Source organism: Gastrolobium bilobum, unplaced genomic scaffold (assembly GCF_033153095.1).
Source record: "Gastrolobium bilobum isolate Gb01-03AN ecotype WA unplaced genomic scaffold, APGP_CSIRO_Gbil_v1 utg14467, whole genome shotgun sequence".
NCBI classification, from domain to species: domain Eukaryota; kingdom Viridiplantae; phylum Streptophyta; class Magnoliopsida; order Fabales; family Fabaceae; genus Gastrolobium; species Gastrolobium bilobum.
Window position 1 is genome coordinate 104,572 of NW_026897136.1, and position 20,653 is coordinate 125,224.

General features: G+C 36.8%; 1 protein-coding gene across 4 annotated transcripts in view; it reads left to right on the top strand.

The window, feature by feature from the left end:
* Positions 1-20,653, top strand: part of LOC133304431 (uncharacterized) — an 85,849-nt gene that overhangs the window by 14,473 nt on the left and 50,723 nt on the right. For all 4 annotated transcript variants that reach the window (XM_061504466.1, XM_061504467.1, XM_061504468.1 and 1 more), the window contains 11 exons: positions 1,924-2,041; positions 2,155-2,264; positions 2,349-2,441; positions 3,873-3,996; positions 11,277-11,344; positions 16,352-16,438; positions 16,730-16,882; positions 16,976-17,071; positions 17,219-17,278; positions 17,372-17,493; positions 18,710-18,797. In XM_061504466.1, the coding sequence (XP_061360450.1) occupies positions 1,924-2,041; positions 2,155-2,264; positions 2,349-2,441; positions 3,873-3,996; positions 11,277-11,344; positions 16,352-16,438; positions 16,730-16,882; positions 16,976-17,071; positions 17,219-17,278; positions 17,372-17,493; positions 18,710-18,797 (1,119 nt within the window). The remainder of the gene's footprint in view (positions 1-1,923; positions 2,042-2,154; positions 2,265-2,348; positions 2,442-3,872; positions 3,997-11,276; positions 11,345-16,351; positions 16,439-16,729; positions 16,883-16,975; positions 17,072-17,218; positions 17,279-17,371; positions 17,494-18,709; positions 18,798-20,653) is intronic.

A 20,653-nucleotide genomic window follows, 5' to 3' on the forward strand; every position in this document is an offset into this window, starting at 1 on the left:
GGCTTGAAAAGTCAGATTTTATATATTCATGGAAATCAAGAGACAATACACCCAAATGGCAGTAAAATAGAGAATCTATTACAGCAAAAGGGAAATTACAATGAATTGGAAAAAGCACTAACAATAAAGGAAATAACAATAAAGGAAATAACAATAAAGGATAATGTGAGATAATTGGAGAGGCCTCACTCTCTCCCAATTCCAATCCAAGTCCAAGATTCAAGATGCCCTCACACTTCACATTCCTCTGTATTTATTATCCATATCCACTTCTAAAATATTTTCTACTACGTATTGAGAGATGGGAATATGCTATAACGTTTCCTATAATACTCTTTTGGTACTGGTGTCGTATCACACTCCCAAGGAGGTGAGGTTACTATTCTCGTCACTTATGTTGATGACATTATTATCACAAGGGATGATATAGTTCAGAAATGTGCTTTGCAATAGAAATTGACTGCTAAATCGTAGTTAAAGATCTTGGGAAGTTGAGATATTTTCTTATGATAGAAGTAGCCCATTCAAAGGAAGATATTTTTATCTGTAAGCGATAGTATATCCTTTATCTTTTTTAACGAAGTGGGAAGCTTGGATGTAAATCTTCCGGTACTCCTATTGAGCAGAATCACGAATTGGGGAATGAAAAGGATAGATGTTCTATTGACAATGGACAAACCAACAGGTGGGAAGATTGATATATCTAACTCATTCTAGACCTGATCTAGCTTATGTAGTTAGTATTGTTAGCTAGTTTATACATGACCCTTGGGTAAAACACATGCACACAGTAGGCATGATTATCCAATACCTTAAGTCCACTTTAGGCAGTGGATTGTTATTCTGGAGAAGGGCAACTCTATCTCTAGAAGTTTATTCTGACGCTGATTAATATGGGTCTTTGACTAATTAACAATCTATTCGGGCTATTGTATGCTTATTTATGGAAACCTAGTAACAGGGAGGAGTAAAAAGCAAAATGTGGTTGCTAGGTTAAGTGCAGAGGTAGAATTTCGAGCCATGGCCCTAGGTATTTGTGAATTTTATGGCTGAAAATCATTCTAGATGATCTCAAAGTGAAATTTGACGGACCCATGAAACTAAACATCGGATTGATTACTATTTATTCCTTCTAGTTGTCAATTAGATGATGTCTTGACTAAAGGGCTTCCTACCGATAGATTTCAAGAACTATCTAGCAAGTTGGGAATGATAAATATCCATTCCTCAACTTGAAGGGGAGTATTGTAAATAATCAAAATTGTTGTATTTTATTTTATTAGTTTTTTGGATTTATTCCCTTTGGCCCATTAGGCTTGTTAGTCTTTATAAATAGTGTAACCAATCAATATTATTCAGATTCCTTCTTTCAAATACAATGCTTAAGTTACTTTATGGACACATTTTCTTTACTTCTTCAGAAGTGTTCTTTCTATCGTCATGTCAGAGCATATTCATTTATAGCTAATCCGCTATTTATTTACACCAAATAGTACTCTATTAGTATTGGACTCTTGAGGTGTTTATATTCCTTCGCAAGACAATGGGAGTGGATTATTTATTATACTGACAAAGAAATTGGAGCAAAGAGATGGTAGAATCCCCTTAGGATATGACTTTTTATGTATGAAATGATTGTTTATAGGTCTTTACAGATTTTGAAATCTAGAATTGTTAATAATGTTGAGGTTTGGGTTCTTCTATCTCTGAGCATAATTTTTGGCAAAGTTAACAGTAAAGGAGAATGGACTTTATCCCATGGTATTGGACTTTATTTTTTATTTTTCTAATCTATTTCCTTGGATACCTTTTGCTTTTTGAATCCTTTGGGGCATTGTCATGTGCTGATGAAAAACTAGTTTGGTTTTGAACTTATGATTTTGTTGTTGTTACTTATATGTTTGTATTCTTTTGTATTTTCAGCTCAATCCTGGTTTACCTGCTACTCGTCAACGGAGGATAGCGAGCTCTTTTAGGGATCAATCACTTTTCCAGATATTCCAGATATCATTAACCTCTCTCTTCCAGTTAAAAACTGATGGTATATTAAACGTTTGTTATGACAGCGATAGAACTATACAATCATTTTTAAAGTTCCATCTTATTCCATATTTTGAATTTAGTAACTATGCTTTGTTTCTGTAAAACTTGCAGTTGGGAGCAAGTTGCAGGAACTGTCTCTTATGCTTTCCCTTAGTTGCTTATCATTTGATTTTATGGGGACATCATATGACGAAAGTTCAGATGAGATTGGTACAGTTCAGGTATATTCCTGAGTCAGTAGATGGTTGTTCTTTGCTTTTCTCTAGTTTGCAGTTCTTAATTCGGAATTGGCATTGGTTGTACAGGTTCCATCTTCTTGGAAGCCTGCCCTTGAGGAGTCCTCAACACTGCAAATCTTTTTTGATTATTATGCAATGAATCAATCATTTTCAAAAGAGGTTTGTTTATATTTGTTCCCTTTGATGGGAGAGTCAATGCCTTCTAAGGAGTTTTAACTCGATACATTATTTTTATTTTCTAGCAATTAATGAATTATATTCACTATTAATAACTTGAGTTATTTCTTCTTTTTTTATGGTACAGAAAGAAATATTATTATAGATCTTGGGACCTTTATTGTTGCATATGTTAACTCGATAAAATGTATTAGAATGGTGTCATTGTGAAAATGTTCCCAAGGGAATGTCATTTTCGGTTCTTTCAGCTGCGTGATTATATTTATTTTAATCGACCCTATCTGACCTTATAGAATTGCAAACTTTTAGTAACAGATTATTCTGAATCAGATTGTGAGGGACCAACTCTGCTAAGAGCTTATGCTTATATGTGAAGGTTTATGAGTGGTTTTATGTCTTTAACACACCTCCTCATGCAAGAGTTCTTTTGACTTTGATTCTTTACTTTTTCCCCTCAACCTAAGTAATATAATCTATCGGCCCTTAGCTTCTGATAGGATCTGAGTAGAGATTGAACAAGAATTGAGATAGAAACTTGTATATTATATTGAACATTACTGATATCAGCAAATGGTATGCATAAATTACAAGATAACAGAAGGAAAATGAAAGAAAAAGATAATCCCAGAGCATTCAAGAGGCTCTGGACTCTCCCACAAAATATCCAATACAATTCTCCTTCCCCCTCCTTCCCCTCTTATCCCCCTTCTCCCACATGGCTTTGGCTTGCTTACGATATTTCTCTGGGCCCCACCTAGTAGCATACACCCTAGTGATGGGGTGTCTCCTATCAGCTTCCTTACCAAGGTCCCTATGTTGTAGCTACTTTCTTTTCTGTTAAAAGAGTTGATTTTTTCTTTCCAAAATTGTAAAATGAACACGCATGCAGAGTGTTGTCATGTTGTATTGGTGTCTGTTGCCATGGTGATTTCCTTTATTTTGTTTCTGTTTGTCATACCTGAAATTGTTATTACTGGTTTAATACTATTTCATGGTTTGTTATTCTCTACGTATATAACTGTTATATGTCTGGGGTCTTGTTTAATGTTAAGAATCTTGTTGACTTGCTGGTATACGTTGTTCCTTACTCAGCTTACTGAACCTGTGAGTATGATATTATTTGATCATTGAATATAATATTTGAGTTTTGTCCTTTTATTTTATTTCTTACCCAATTACTTTTTGAACATAAATATAAATGAATGTGAGCATCTGTAAAATGTAAAGTTTATTTGCGCTGGATCTTTTGATTTCGGAGTTCTGATCATGATGGTAATCCATTTTATCTCAGTATGAAAAGAATTTTTATTGATGCATTTTGTCTGTTTCCCAACTTCTATATGGTGATCTATTAGGTTGTCTCACCTCTATTTATTATTGCTTTTTCACTTTATTTATCATTATCTTTTGTAGGCATTGGAGTGCTTGTTGCGTCTTGCTTCTACTAGACGATCTTTGTTTTCCAATGATTCTGCTCGATTGAAGTTTTTGTCTCACTTAATGCAGGGCACAAAAGAAGTTTTGCAAACTGGAATAGGTAAACTGGATTATACTTATTTTTTCTTTAATCTTAGTGTGTGTCTAGCAGTCTAAATTAATGTTCTTGGAGCATTGTCTAATTTTGTCTCCAGGCATTGGTGTTTTGTCTTTGCTATTAAGATCTTGAAAGATAGTGTTGAATAACAAGGAAACAAGAGATATATGTTGAAATCCGTGTCTCATAAATAGAATAACAGATGTTCTATTATATTGACTGACTATAACAATTATATAACAATAATTCAATGATCCGGTCCAAAGTGCCTAACGATCCTAGCTAGCCTCTATTTATCCCTTGCTGGAGCTTGCTCCTTGGCTTTAACGGACTGCCACTCAACAACCTAACAAATATTCTCTTCTAACTGCCTATGTGCTGACTTAGTAAGTGCTAATGATCCCCCTACCTTTTTCTATTGTACACTGCTAGGATTCCATATTGCCCTTTCGCACTAGTTCCATCATTTTGCAAAACAGAATAAGTTTCTATATATGTCTTCATATCATATACCCTAATTTTTACCCAGCGCCCAAGCACACCCGATTTGTTTGTTGAAGGAAATTTTTCAAGGTGTATTAGCATTGTATTTGCCCACCGAATTGTCTAACCTCAGCTAGTATACCTTCTTTCTACTGTGCTTCCATATGCTACTCCACAACTGGACCACTGATTCCTACGGGCTTGAGTTTATCAACTATTTTGTTTTTCTCCCTCAAGACAAAGGGAGTACAATTGCTATAAAATTCTGCTTCCTTTTCAACTCTGGTAGCAAGCTCAATAGATCTATTGCTGTGAATATTAACCAGCAATACATTAAACTTCTTTGAGAATTGCACTTGCCTCCTTGTATAACTTCTGGACGAATCAACCGTTATTGCCTTCAAAATAAGGTGGTTTTTCTAATTGAAATCATTTCCTTCAAAATAAGAAGGTTCTGCAAATTGAAGTCGTCATTGACTGTAGAATTTTGAAGGACAATCTTCTCAAGAAGCTCAATCAATCACGAGGCATAGTAGTTGTCATCTAAGCCTTTATCACTGCAGGAGCATGTTCCTGCTTGTTTTTTCAAGCAGCGCAATAGATACAACTTGGTCAATAAGTTGCCTTCTACAGTGATTAGAAGGATTTAGAACTTTATCCCTCAAGTGTAGCGTCCATCCTCTCAACAACATATCTTGCCTTATTATTTGTATATGTGATACTGGGAATGCGTTCAGGGTAGGATTGATAGACCTGCCTCATATTGGGTGAGGGAACAAATGGCGTGCCCATCCCCAAACGAACCGTACACAGTAATGAACACTCCTTTTCGCTCTATGAAATGATTCATACTTACCGTAAGGAACTCACTAGATTTCAATCTCTGAAACTAAACTTGCAATTGAAAACTATTTGCATAATATTCTCTCTGATCTGAAAAGCCTGCAAGCTGGATTCATTGTGGAATGAAGATGAAAATTGAGTTAGGTTCAACCCGGATTGGCAATTGCAAAAATTGACCTGATGAGTTACAGTTGTTGTGGTCAAGTGAGCCCTAACCGCTGTGGAACATGCAAGCTCATGAATCCATCAAAATAAGATTTTTATGTCTTGTGTCAATCATGGGCATCGCCTCGAGAGACTTTTTCCAGCTCAACCTATTGTTTTCCTAATTTGCCATTCATTCTTGTGTTCACCATTGAAGCACTAAGCATGGTGAGGAGACACCCTCATTAAGGATTCGAGTAGTTGTACCAAGGTAGGATCATATTCATACTTTCGTTTTACCTTCTCTAAATCCAACTAGTAAGGGCTGGAAGTGATTTTAAATGATTCCTTGGCTTCTCCCATTCTTGATAAAGCCTATGCTGCCTTGTTCTTTTGTCCATGCTTATTTATGAATTCAAATTGGTGCATCATTAGCTTGGACGACCAATAGTGTTGATTGGTTATGGTGATGTGTTGGTGCTGCAGGTGCTCTCGGCTTCTCTGGTCCGTATAAACCTTGGCTGGCCTTTCTAGAAGGTAGTTCCTCCAATGTTGAACTGCCAATACTAATACTATTATTTCCTTCTCTTAAACTAGTCACATGGTTTGGAGCAAGTCTTACTAAAATATGCTATTGGTTTTTGTCTTGCATTAAAACTGTACCCAGGCGTTAACCAAAGGCATCACACTCTATGACAAACTCTTTAGTAAAATTGGGTATGGCAAACATTAGAAATAAGTAAGCCGCTTCAGATCATCAAAGGCCTTTTTAAGCTTCTTCACTCCACCAAAAACCTTTCGTCTTAGTTAATTCAGAAAGTAGTTGGACTATCTTCTTGTTGTCTTTGATAAATTGCCTGAAGTAGTAACCGGTTTTGCGTAGGAACTCTCCCCGTCCCTCCAGTGACATACCCTGGAGTTGACCAATCACGGACTGCTTGGATCTTGGAAGGATCCATGGCCACTCTCGCATAGGAGATCACATGGCCTAGATAATCAGCAGAATGGTGACCGAAAGTGCATTTCTTTTTGTTGGCAAATATATGTTTTCTTGTAACAAATACAACCGATACCAAGTGATCTAGATGTTGTATCCACGTGGGCCTATAAAACACCAAGATATTACGATTGAGCCAAGGTCAAAATGGTTTTTTATGGTAGATTGAATTGTGGAAGAGGCGTTCACGAGGCCAAATGGTACGACTAAATACTTTTAATGCCATTATGTGTGTGAAAAATAGGTTTATGAGTGTCCTCCCTCCCTTGACCCTTGTTAGAGAAATAGCTAGCTATATGTAACTCATCCAACAATTCGCTTATGGTGGGGTGAGGTATTTGTTCGACATTGTTTCTTTGTTTGAAGCTCGATAGTCCATGCACATTCGCAAGTTCCATCCTCCATTTTAACCGAAATCATTGAGCTTGATCTTAAAAAAAGCATTGGACTTGAGAAAAGGCTATTACAATGCTTAGTGATCCCTTGCAACATCTCGTTAACTTGTCTTTCTATCTCATCCTTGTGATGATGAGCATCGCGGTATGGGCTTACACAAACTGGGCCTGAACTTGGCTGAAGACTGAAGTGTGATTGCATGATCTTTGCCTTTATTGGGGTGGGGGTGGGGGTGGAAGGTCTCTTGGTTTGCTAGTATTGCTGTAAAAAGGTCTCTAACTGCTCTATTTGTTCCGAATTTTACCATGCGGATTCAGCTGAAGGTTAGAGAGAACTTGGACTCTCCTTTGGACTTTCTTCACCTGACTCATCCATCCCTTGTAATAAACTTTGTTGCTCTATACTTGGACTTGTTTTATGCACCTAATAACCTTTAATGACAGTCTCTCGTCCCTGGTCTACATATTGCATGGTTTTCTTTTTCCAATCTCCCCTCACCTTTCCAGGGGTCTCCAACCATTCTATTTACAAGTTAAATCGTTACCACCTAAAAGTTGGTGCTACCCAATTCGAAGGTCTATTCCAACACGTAGCCCTTGAGATCGATGCTTGCTCCTATCATTAAGGTTGACATATAACTCTTGGTTTTCTCCACCGGTAGGTTCAGGTATGTCACAAACTTAGTAGTGATGAAATTGTGGCTAGCCCCACTATCTATGAGAATGAGTATCGAAAATCCTCTTACGCTCCCTTCCAACTTCATTATGCTGGACTGAGAAGCATCCTTGGATGACAAACAATTATAGTCTACCCTATGGAGTACCAGTTCCTTGGTTTCCAACTCCTTAGATACTTCCACTGCAAGAAAATTCCCAAAAGAACTCCCTAGATTTTCATCCTCCCAAACAAGAAGCTTGAGTTTGTCATGATGTTGGTAGGTTGGGATATAATGCTGCCCGCACTTGAAATAGAGCCCCTTTTGTTCCTTTAGCCTGTAGTAAGTTAGATTGCGCACTCTGTGCTTTGTTGCACTTGAATTCCTTTACCTTGCCTTTGATGGATTATTAGAATGATTTGGCTGTTGTGCGTCTGTGTTGGTTGAGTCTGAATTTTGAATTTTCTTGGATTCAATTATCCTTTGAATTGAAGCTTGTTAAGATTTTTCTTTGACTATCTTGTAGATCTTTTCCATCTGCAAGTGGGTTTAACAAACCTATGAAATCCTAATTTTCCCTGAGTCATACTTCGACCCATGCTCTTAAATTTTGGGGGCATATAAAAAGGGAAGCATTGATAGTACTCGTTGATTGTTGAGCCTCCAATAATTTCATTGGGACTAATATTGCTATAAAGCTTATGCTTGTTATGGCAGAAACTCTGAGGTACTATGTTGAGATTGTGGATCACCATCGAATTCAATGCCAATGAGTATGTCGGCAAGTCCTAGTTTTGCTACAAGGACTGCACATGAAACAAAATCTGTTTCTATTTGACTTGGGGGGAGCATATGTGGTTTTAGGTCTTGAATGGTTGAGAATCCCTGGAGAGATTAAGGCAAATTTCAAGGAGCTAACTATAAAATTTGATAAAAAGGTCTAGAGGTTATCCTAAAGGGGGAATCTTCGTTGTTTTGTATTTTGGCATATTTCAAAGCTATTAAGTAAGCATTGCAGAATGATGGCAATGGATTTTATGTTGAGCAAATATCAAAAACAAATATAGCAATTGAGCAGGAAGCAAAATGGAATGAACTTGAGGAGCCTTTCCAAGAGATTTATTTCGTACTCCATAGTGGTTACCTCCTGCTAGGAAACAAGATCATGCAATCACAAGACAGAGGAGATGTGACAAACATTTGGCCATATATGTATCCTTAATATCAAAAAAATGAAATTCAGAAATTAATAAATGAGATGCCATCTTCTGGGGTAATTCGACCAAGTATCAACCCTTATTATAGCCCTATTATATTTGTCAAGAAGAAGGATGGAGGATGGATACTATACATGGATTATAGAATTCTAAATAAGTTGATTATTTTGTACAAATTTCGTATTCTAGCTATTGAGGAGCTTTTGGATGAATCTGGTAGTTACCACATTTTCTAAACTGGATTTAAAATGGGTTATCACCAAATGAAAGGAGAGTGATATCCCAAGGATAGCACTTTTGGATTCATTATGGGTACTATGAATACTTAGTTATGTCTTTTGGATGAACCAATGCACCTTCAACCTTTCAGGCTATTCTGAATGACATATTGAAGCCATTTCTCATAAAATTCGCTTTGGTATTCTTTACTGATATACTAATTTACAGCAGAAGTTTGCCAAATTATCTTCACCATCTGAGGGAGGTCTTTCTAATCATGAGAGCACACTGGCTTGTTGCCAATTGAAAGAAGTGCTGTTTTGGTCAAAATCAAGTAGAATATCTTGGGCATGTTATCTGCAAGGAAATGGTTCAAGCTGATCTTAAGAAGGTGGTTGCAATTAGGGGTGTGCATGGGTCGAATCGAACAAATTTTTTGAAAAATCGAACCGAATTGGTTTAAACGGTTCGGTTCGAAAACGGTTTGGTTTAGTTTAAAACCGGTTCGGTTGGAAACGGTTCGGTTGGGAACCGGTTTGGGTCTAATTTTTTTTGAAAAAAAAATTAAAAAAATAAAGAAATAAAGTAATGAAAAGCGGTTCGGTTTGAAAACGGTTCGGTTCGATTGGAAAATGGTTCGTATCGGTTCAATTCTTGAACTGGTTTTAAAAATTAGTTCGGTTCATGAACAGATGAACTGGTTTTTAAATACCGGTTATTTTAAGTGCAGTTCGGTTCAGTTAATGGTTCGGTTGAGTTTTTTGGTTATTTTGCATATCCCTAGTTGCAATGATGAATTGGCCAATTCCTAAAGTTGTCAAAGGACTTTGAGGATTTTTTGGGCTGACGGATTATTATAGAAGGTTTGTAAAAGACTAGAAAATTCATTTGACCATTTACTTTTCTACTCAAGAAGGATGATTTTTAATTGTGCTATGAAGCACAATTAGCTTTTGATACTCATAAGAAGGCAATGAGCGCAATTCTGATTCTAGCTCTCGCTACCGATTTTTTCTAAAACAATTAAGGTAATCACTGATGCTTTGAGAATGGGGATTGGAGCGATATTGATGCAAGAAGATCGACCTATTGCTTATATGAGCCAAACAGAAGTCACTTTTAATCTGGATAAGGTGGTTTATCTTAAATTGAAACCCTATGAGTCACTAGCTAAAAAAGGAAGAGAAATTGAGTCCCCTATTCTACTGTCCTTTTAAGGTACTACAATGTATTGGGAAGGCCACTTATAAGTTGGAGTTATCGAATATCGCAAGATACATCTGGTTTCATTTATCTCTTTTCAAACAAGCAATTATTGGCACTGCAATACCTCAGCCGCTGCCCCCAATCCTTTGTGTAGAATTTGAACTACTTGTTAAACTTAAAGAAGTCCTTGAAACCTGTATGAATGGTGCTTGCCAGATTGAAGTCTTGATCAAATGCGAATCCCTTCCTTTTAAAAGCACTTGGGAGTTATTTTCTTCCATCCAACAACAATTCCATTAGATTTTCACCTTGATAAGGTGAATGTTTTTGGGGGAAGTATTGATGGGTGACCTCCTATAGTAAGGGTATACACTAGGAAGAGGTATAAACAACTTGAAGGAATGGGAAATGCAGCTACCACATTCAAACTAGGTTTGCAGTTAAATATATGCAGTTATGTTGTAGACTTCAATTATGTTTGCAATTAGATAGTCTTAATATATACTTTAACAATAATACAGGGTAAGAAATCCTTATTAGTAAAAGAACAAAACAGAAAACAACAAAGAAAAATTGGAAAATAATTTAACCATTGCCCGGTCACTCTACATATTTGTTAGGGAAACCTGATTAAAATTGCGATGTGGTATACATCTAGCAGAATTTATTTACCTAAACTTATCCTAGATCAAGTGTTCCATCAAATATACGAAAGAGATACACATTTCACAAAAATTTCCCACTTTATATCTACTTAAACTATTAAAGTTAATCAGGAAAAAATAGTTTAAGGACTTGGGATATACCTAACATGCACAAAAAATTTGAAATAAGGATTTTCATAAAAGAAACTGAAGATCAATGTGAGAACATATGTGGAATTGATTCTGAACTGGAACCATACATTAAGCAAATATTAGGGGAATGAGCCACATGTAGCCGATGAGCTTGCATCATGTCATTAGTATTATTTCTTTAAGCATCGCAATCCAAAAAATAGTTTTATCTCTGCGAAATTTCGCAGTCATTCCCTATATCTATAGATTTGGATCACTACTAAATTTTGCACTCAATGTATATAAATGTAGACGGTTGCTGATGCTATAGTTTCTTTGCAATGCAGGTCTTTCTGATCATGATAACTATCATGCATTTTGTCGTCTTCTCGGCCGCTTTAAAGTAAATTATCAGGTGAGTCATATAGTCTCTCAGGTTCTTTGTGCATCTTTCGTAACATGTATTCATATTTCATTGAACTTTAGACAATTTTTGTTTTCTGGGATCACCCCTTTACTATTTGCTTAGGGTTAGAGTTGAGAAATTAGATTATCTAGTTCAAGAATTATCAACTACAATGGGAGTGAGGGCAAGAATTTTGAGCTTTGATACGATTGGCAGTTGGAGTGAAAGAGAACCTACGGTTTGTAAAGTATATTTCCGGATATACCCAAACAACAAGTTGAGTAATTAGGAACGCTAATATGAGAACATAGATGGCGAGGAAGCCCCAAAGAGTCCTACCCTTATGAAGATAATCAATGATTTTGAAAAGGATGCAAACTCCTAGCCTGATTACACGTTAGAGAATGGACCTTTGTTTTATAAGTTTCTACTTGTCTTATGACAACATTTGCCTCTATTCCCAAGCTGCTATAGGATTATCTTGCTCCATAATTGGAGGGTGAGTAGGCATTTTTCACACTTATAAAAGGATGACATAGTCTGTTTTCTTCTTAGGAATTACGAGACAATGGCTTAGTATGTAGTTGTGTATCATGTGTGTCAACGTAGCAAATAAAAAGTGTAAAAAACTAATTCAACCCAAAAGCTTAAGCTGTTGGGTGAGATAAGATTAGAGAAGAAAACATTTCACCCAAAAGAACTAATCTTAGAAGATGTTACCTTTTATGGGTCAAGAACCATTTCGAAAATTTCGGGCTTTAGCCCATGGTATTTGTGAAAGAATTTGGTTAAGAAGACTCCTTGAGGAATTGAAGATCTCTTTTTCCCTACCTGTCACAGTGTATTGTGATAATAAGGCTGCTGTCAGTATTGTGCAAAATCCAGTTTATCATGACAGAACAAAACGTGAAGGTTGATCGCCATTTTTAGATGATAGAAGTGTGTGTATGATGTATATTCCTACCAACGAGCAGACTGTAGATATCCTCACTAAGGGCCTACACCGACCAACCTTTGAAGATCTAATTGGCAAGTTGGGAATGATCAACATTACCTTCCAACTTGATGGGGAGTGTAGAAAATCAGGATTAGGATCTTTCCACTTTTATTAGTGATTGATTTTTTCTTTTAATAGGAATTTGAATTTTGAAATTGCTTTTATAGGATAGGGCTGACGACTCATTGATGAGTTATTCTTATCCATTTTTTCTCTCTCATTTACTCTTGTATAAATACCCCTATCTGTGTAAATCAAATGTATTAATTCAAAAAACTCTTTGTTTTACATCTTTCAATAGTTTGTGGTGAGTTGAGTACCCACGAAGGACACACTCCTTTGACTTCTTTTACCTAAACTCTAACTTGTGTTGGTTGTATGGACAAAGGAAGGGGTGACATGCACAATCATAGGTTCTCAAGCACTTGTGATTAAGAAGATTTGCATAAAGCTTGATATAGGAAATGTTATTGTTTAAGGCTATAGTGGGAAGATAATTTATAATACAAACAAGGAGGAATCCCAAAATTCTAGAGGTAGGGAGGCATGAGCCATGAGAGTTAAGCCCATCTCAACTTTGTGCCTATGTTTGCGTTCAACAATCCTGTTCTGGTGGTGTATGTGGTGACAGGTGACTCTATAAGTGTTCATATGGTTAGAGAGGACAATGAAGAAAATGGCAATATTCTTTTCCCGTCTCTCTTTGTACACATTTAGTTTGGTGGACAATTGTATTTCAAACGTGCACAAAATTGGTAAAAATTTGTGAGTATTTCTTACTTTAGTTTCAGGGATAAAACCAAGTAAATCGGGGGCAAGCATCAATATGAAAGTGACGTGTGGAGCATACTGAGCCTTGAGATGGTCCACATGACCATCAAGACTAGCAAGACTAGCTTTGGCAGTGTATATCCATCCGTAACCAACAACAAACTTCCTAAAAGGAAAGGGAACCATATCCCAAGTAAAGACAAGCAAAATGCAAAGTTGAAAGCCAATAATAACTCAAAATCACCTAATAGAATGAGGGATTATGAGTAGTATGAATACCTTTGCAAAGAGCAATGAGTTTGGCATTGTCGGGAGGAAAGGCCGGGCTAGGGCTTGGGGGGAGGGGGAGAAGGTGCCGGAGCAGAGTCTGCAGGAACCTCAGCAGCAGTAAGAGCAAGTGAAATCTCAAGTGGTGGAGGTGGTTGACGGTGATGGACCTGTAAGGGGCAAATAGAAACTAGGTCATCCTGGGCTAGAGGAAACTGTGGTTGTGGTGGTGTCGGTGGTGGTGTGAACTTAACCGAGATCGGAGGAAGCGGTAAGATAGTTGAGATTGACTTGGGGGTAAATGAAGAGGACCGAAAATAAAGATCTGACACAAAAAAGGTAACATCAGCTAAGATTAGTTTACGGCGAAGAGTGGGAGAGTAACACTTGCAACCTTTCTGGGACTAAGTGTAACTAAGAAAGGCATACTTGCAGGACTAAGCAACCAATTTATCAAGGTCAATACTAAGTTTGTGGATAAAACAAGTAGAACCAAATACACGGAGGGCCAAGGAATGCAAAGGTTGATGGGGAAATAACACAGAATTAGATACTTGGTTATCAGTGACAGAGGATGGCATCTGATTGATGAGACAACATGTAGTGAGGGCAATTGTCACCCCAAAATCAGTAAGGGTCATGCCTATGGAGTAACAATGTTCGAGTTGTTTCAACGAGATGTTGGTTTTTTGTTTAGCGACCCTATTTTGTTGGGGTGTATGAGTACAAGACGTTTGGTGAAGAATGCTGTGAAAGGCCATAAAATTTTGAAGTTGGTTAGACAAATATTCACGTACATTATCACTACAAAAAATGCTACTAGGAACATCATATTGAGTGCATAGTAGTTAATTGCACCGCAATAGCGCCGCGAGCCGTGCCGTATGGGCGTTGCGGTGACTCATCGCAAGAAACCGCGCTGCACCGGAACGCAATAGCGGCCATTACGATCGCATTTGCGGTCATATTGCTATCATAAGGCAAAATGTCAATTTTGTCCTAAATTTAAATGTGTAACAGACAAAATTTAAGGGTTTTTTAGTTTATCTGTGTCTCTCTCTGTCACTTCTGTAATCTCTGCCTTTAAAAAATGTTTCTTTTTGTTAATATTTTTGTCATATATTTATTCCGCAACCGTAACCCGCTATAACGCTATAGCGTTTTTGGGGGTTGGCCGCGACATGCCGCAATCCGCATTTGATAACTATGATTGAACGTGAATTTCATAATAAAACTATTGAAATATAGAAAATAACTTGGACTGATTTTTCATTAAATGAAAAAAGTGTGCTGAGAATAATCATCAATAAATGCAACAAAGTATCTAAACTCCATGGTGAACTCATTACGAGTTGGGCCCCAAACATCAAAATGAACCAAACTAAAGGGAGATAAAGCCTGACAATTGACATTTTCAGTGAAGAAACTATACATATGTTTCCCTAAAGGACATGACTCACTGCAAAGTAGACAAATTTGATAGATGAGGCACCATCTTTTGTAGCTTACCAAATCCGGGATGACCAAGTTGGGCTTGGATAATGAGCGAAGAATCCTGGACAGAGCAAGCACGACTGAGACAGTCAAGAGATGGAGTTTCTCTAGTAAAATTATTACCTTTGTGCATAGCTGAAGCAGTTGTGTTGGAAGCCACAAGTGTCAAGGCAACCCCTGGTGGGGCAAAAGGACTAGATTTGGTCATTAGGCATGCTGGAGAGACAAACATGCACAGAAAAATTTGCTGAAAAGCCAAAAAAGTCACAGATCAACTATGGTCAACGCCGGTCAAAGGCTTTTGAATGGCTGCCGAAGAAGGATTGTGGTTGAAAGTTGATGGGGTGACAATTTTTGGAATTTTTTTTTTTCTCAGTAGACAGTGGACCCATCGAAAAGACACGAATTAGGGTTCCTCTCTTAGATTCCAGATACCATGTTAAGTATTAGGACGCGAGAGGCATATACTGAAATCCGTGTGTTTCAACTACACAACGGAGGCTCCATTATATAACTGATTAAAAAGTAATTACAAAGACATATACATGATGTAGGACTTCGTCCCTCACGTTAAACTACTCTATACTACTCTTTTTACAACAAGCATCGTAGTTTGGGTCCGGGAAGGGAGGAGTTGAGGAATTCACTTCTGGATTGTTAGGTGACAAACCACTAATGTGGGCTCTGGACTGAATTCAATGAAACTATTTTTAAGAAACTTGTGTAATATTTGCAGATAATACATCTGCGAGTGTAGATTGACGATGCTTCTCAATGCGTGCCTCCTGAGTAAGTAGAGTTTCAATTCAATTTTGCTAACAGTGCATGGCTCTGATCTGCGGGTGATTGAAGTTACAAAGGCATCATACTCCTTGCGAAGACTTTCGAGGATTTAATCAACATGGTCTCTGGATGTAACTAGTTTTCCGATGGACACTGAGTGCCTTGATTCTGAATGGATACTCAGAAATGATGCATCCCTGTTTCTGTGTTTTTGATCTCAAAACGAAGTTGGTGAGACTTGGCTCAGTGATGAGAGTGGAAATAGTTGTGTATTTCCTCCCAGATCTGCTGTGAATGAGTGGGTTCGACAACTCTGGCTTACAAAGACTATGAAAGTGAGGATAACATCCAAATAATAGCTTTTGGTCTTGCTTTTATGCGGGCACTTCCTTTTTTAGTTGTGCTGACTCCATTAGTTATGTAACTAAGTGATAACTGAAACTGGTAGCTGTTACAACAGTTACGGACTGTTGCAACTCTCCAACATGATTGTGATAGTGCTAACTCAGCACAGTCGCAATGTATTTGCACAAGAGACAATATATATATTCCATATTCTCTAATAGTCTTGCTTGATTTAGTTCACTTTAATATGCTAAAACAGCTTAACCGTAACCTCTTGGCCATCCACTCATGCTAGTGTTTGTTATCTTGGTTAATGAAGTCAATCTCTTATTATCCTGCTACTTTGTTTTCTGCTGCAGTTATCAGAACTTGTGAATGCTGAAGGCTATAGTGATTGGATACGCTTGGTAGCAGAGTTTACATTAAAATCTTTGCATTCTTGGAAGGTATGTTTCTAGACTATTTTAAGATGTTCCCTAAAGGAACTGGACATTTTAGTGATTTAAAGGATCTGTATGTCAGATATTCTGAGTGACTGGAGAGTCATCTAAACTGATATATATATATTTCATTTTTGTTTTCTATTCGTCATGCTTTTCTCAGTTTTGGAGGATTCTTTATCCTTATGTTCTGTTTTCTTTGTCTCATTAAGCCTTCTGTATTAAAAAAAAAAAAAATGGCTGAGTATTAAACATAAAGAGCAACTTCTTTTAATACATCTATGTTTCTTCTTTCAGTGGGCTGGCAGCAGTGTTTACTACCTTCTAAATTTGTGGTCTAGATCAGTGACGTCTGTTCGGTATCTAAAGAGTGACAAACCTATCCTCCTAGATGAATATGTGCCTAAAGTTATAGAAGGTTTTGTATCATCAAGATTTGATTCATTGCAGGTCAGGTGCTTTAATACTCTTTACAGAAATGGATAACCCAAGTGAGTCAAGTATTTATTCTCATTCTAACCTTTAATCATCCATTTACTGCAGTGTGAACTATCAGATGAACTTGGTGAAAACCCACTGGACAATGTTGAAGTACTTCAAGAACAGCTTGAATTTTTTCCTTACCTCTGTAGATTTCAGGTTCATGCTTTTTTATGCTTCTCCTATTGTATAAAATGTTTCATGTTGTATTGTGTTTGGAAAAATGTTTTTCGTTGAATATGATGGAGTCAATTCTTTAAATAATTATCTTCACTTCAACATCTTATTTGCTTTATTAAATTTCAGTATGAAAGTTGCAGTTCATATTTAATGAAGATAGTGGAGCCTATCATCCAAAGCTATATGGTATTATTGAGTAGTTCTTCATGAAGTGCTGAAATTTTGTACAATTCTCTTAAAATGTTCTGACACTGTAATATGTATTAATTATGTCTGTAGAAGGAAGCAAATCTCCAAATTCCTGTGGATGGTTATGAACTCTCTGTAACAGAATGCAAACTTGCTTGGTTCACACACATAGTTGCTGCAATTCTCAAGACAAAGCAGATTTCTGGTTTTAGGTAATTGCTTAAACCATTGCTGGAAGGGGTGTAAATGGGTTGTGCTTTGGTCTAAATAGGCCTGGCCTACACAAAATGTTGAGTTTGGTTTGGCCTATTAGCCTAGTGTAGGCTACATTATATGCTTGGTTTGGTTTGTTAGCTTGGCCTACACAAAATGTTGAGTTTGGTTTGGCCTATTAGCCTAGTGTAGGCTACATTATATGCTTGGTTTGGTTTGTTAGCTTGGTGTAAACTACATTATAGGTTTGGTCTGTCCTATATTTAAAAATCAAAAGGCCTGGCCTAGGCCTATTAGCCTATTTAAGCTTATTATACCTTCAATAACTATAAAATTAGAAAAAAAAAATACATAAAATAATTTTGTTATTGTTAGAGATATATAAAAACCATTAATGTAACCTCACCCACCATCTTAAGCTTTTTGGGTTGAATTGGTTCTTTACATGGTATCAAAGTTTTGGACCATCTTAAGCTTTTTGGGTTGAATTGGTTCTTTACATGGTATCAAAGTTTCGGTGTCTCGAGTTCAATCCTTGCTGCCTCCCATTTTCTTTGTGGAATTTGTTAGCACAGGTAGGTGGGTCTGTGCATTGTCCACTCTTTAAGCCTAGTGAACTCTCATGTAAGGGGGCATGTTAGAGATATATAAAAATCATTAATGTAATTTCACCTACACAACTTAAGCTTTTGGGTTGAATTAGTTTTTATAGAATATGTAGAATATTCTAGATAGTATTTATTGATGTAGTTGGTAGTTGTATATTTATTGATGTAGTTGGAGGTTGCATATTTATTAAAGTAGTTGAGGTAGTTGGATGTACTCAATATAAAAAGGACCCATTGGGTCTCTCAATGAATCAAGAAAGTATTATTCAGATAAAACACTTCTTCCACTTCTTCTTTTCTTCAGTTTTTTACTGTTATTAATTAAAATTATATAAAGAATCATTTTATTTTATTTTAATTAAAATAAATAATATGATAGAGACTGGTCTGTAGGTTTATAGGTCAAGCTTTGTAAAAGTAAGCCTACGGCTTGTTTTCTAAACAAGCTTTTTTAGGTCCATCTTTGTTTGTTTTACTAAATATACTAGGTCAGGCCTAGCTCAACGTGGGTCTTGATTGGCTGTCTGACCCATTTACACCCCTGTAATGGAAACTGAGAACTTTTTGACCGCAATTGTTGAGTTGTCTTTTTTTTTCTGTATTGTAGTGGAGAATCACATGAGATACTTGATGCGGAGATTTCAGCATGTGTTCTGCAGTTGATTAATATTTCTGACAGTGGATTTCACAATAAGGTATGTGAACATTCAGGGATAAGATTTGATGCATCTGAAAATATTAGAAAGGCACAGCATGATCTGTCCATTGGAATATGTTTCTTTACATGTTATATTTTATGCACTATGCTTGAATATTTACTTGTAAAATTTTAACACTATATTTGTGTTCATTTGATTGATTCTAATTCATTATTAAAGATTTTTGTCTTTTCTGTTCTGACTCTGTCCAGATTTACTCTGCTGCTATTTGAGGCATCCTGTTTTTTAATTTTGTGCTGTTTAATCTTGCAAATTATTTTAATGAACATTAGGGATCAAAACTTTTTGAATATTTGATTGAAGCCTGATTTTGCTTTCTCGTTTTTAGTTTAGTTCACTTAAGATTGGATAATTGTGTGTCTAATACGAGCACACAGGGAATATATATATATATATATATATATATATATATATATATATATATATATACAAGTACAAAAACTAATTTATCATATACAAGATGTGAGACTATTATATTATATACACTATACTACTTTAGCATACTATTCTAACACTCCCCCTCAAGCTGGTGTGTATATATTGTGAACACTGGTGTGTATATATTGTGAACACTCTGCTTGTTACAAATGTATTCAACCCGAGGACCTCTAAGCGTATTAGTGAAGACATCTGCGAGTAGATCTTTGTAGTTAACAAATGCCGTTTTGATTTCTCCTGACTAAATCTTTTCTCGAAAGAAGTGACAATCGATCTCTATGTGCTTGGTTCACTCATGAAATACATGATTAGGTGATATATGAAGCGCAACTTGATTGTCACAAATGAGTGTCATGGGCTGTTTCTGTTCACAAAGATGAAGTTCCTGAATCAACTGCTTTAGCCAGATTAGTTCGCAAATGGCAGCTCTCATTGGACGATACTTGGCCTCTGCACTGGATCGGGCGACAACAGTTTGTTCCTTACTCTTCCAAGAAATCAGGTTTCCTACAATGATGATACAATAACTTGAAGTAGATCGTCTATCCGAAGGTGATCCTGCCCAATCGACATCTGAGTAATCACAAATTTCTGTATGTCCCTTATCTGAATATAATAAGCCTTTTCCCTAGTGCTCTTTTTATGTACCAGAGGATCCTCACAGCAACGTCCCAATGAGAATCACAAGGGGAGTCAAGAAACTGACTAGCCACACTAACAACAAAAAAGATGTCTGGTCTAGTCACCGTGAGTTAATTGAGCTTTCTAATCAACCTCCGAACGTCCAGGATCAGATAATGGCTCCCCCTGTCCGGGTAATAATTTGATTATTAGGATCCATGGGTGTATCTACTGGCTTACACCTTAATATACCAGTCTCCTTTAAGATAGCTAAGGCATATTTCCTCTGACAAATGGAAATGCCCTGTTTAGACTGTGTCACCTCAATCCCTAATAAGTAATGAAGATCCTTTGTTTGAAATTGACCGAACAAATATTGTTTTAATTGGTCAATCCTAGCTTGATCACTTCACTGAGAATGATGTCATCGACATAGACTAACAGATAGATGCACTTATCAGGAGATGTGCACCTATAAAACACCGAATGATCAACCTCACTACGGATTAAACCAAAAGCCTGAACGACAGAATTGAAACTACTTGAACCACGCTCGAGGAGACTGCTTGAGGCCATATAAGGACTTACGAAGTCTATACACCATTCCAGACTCCCCCTGAACAACAAAGCCAGGTGGTTGCTCCATGTAAATCTCTTCTTGTAAATCACCATGAAGAAAAGCATTTTTAATGTCCAGTTGAAGGAGTGGCCAGTGACGAACAACAGCGAGGGCAAGAAATATGCGGACAGATGCCATCTTAGCGACAGGAGAG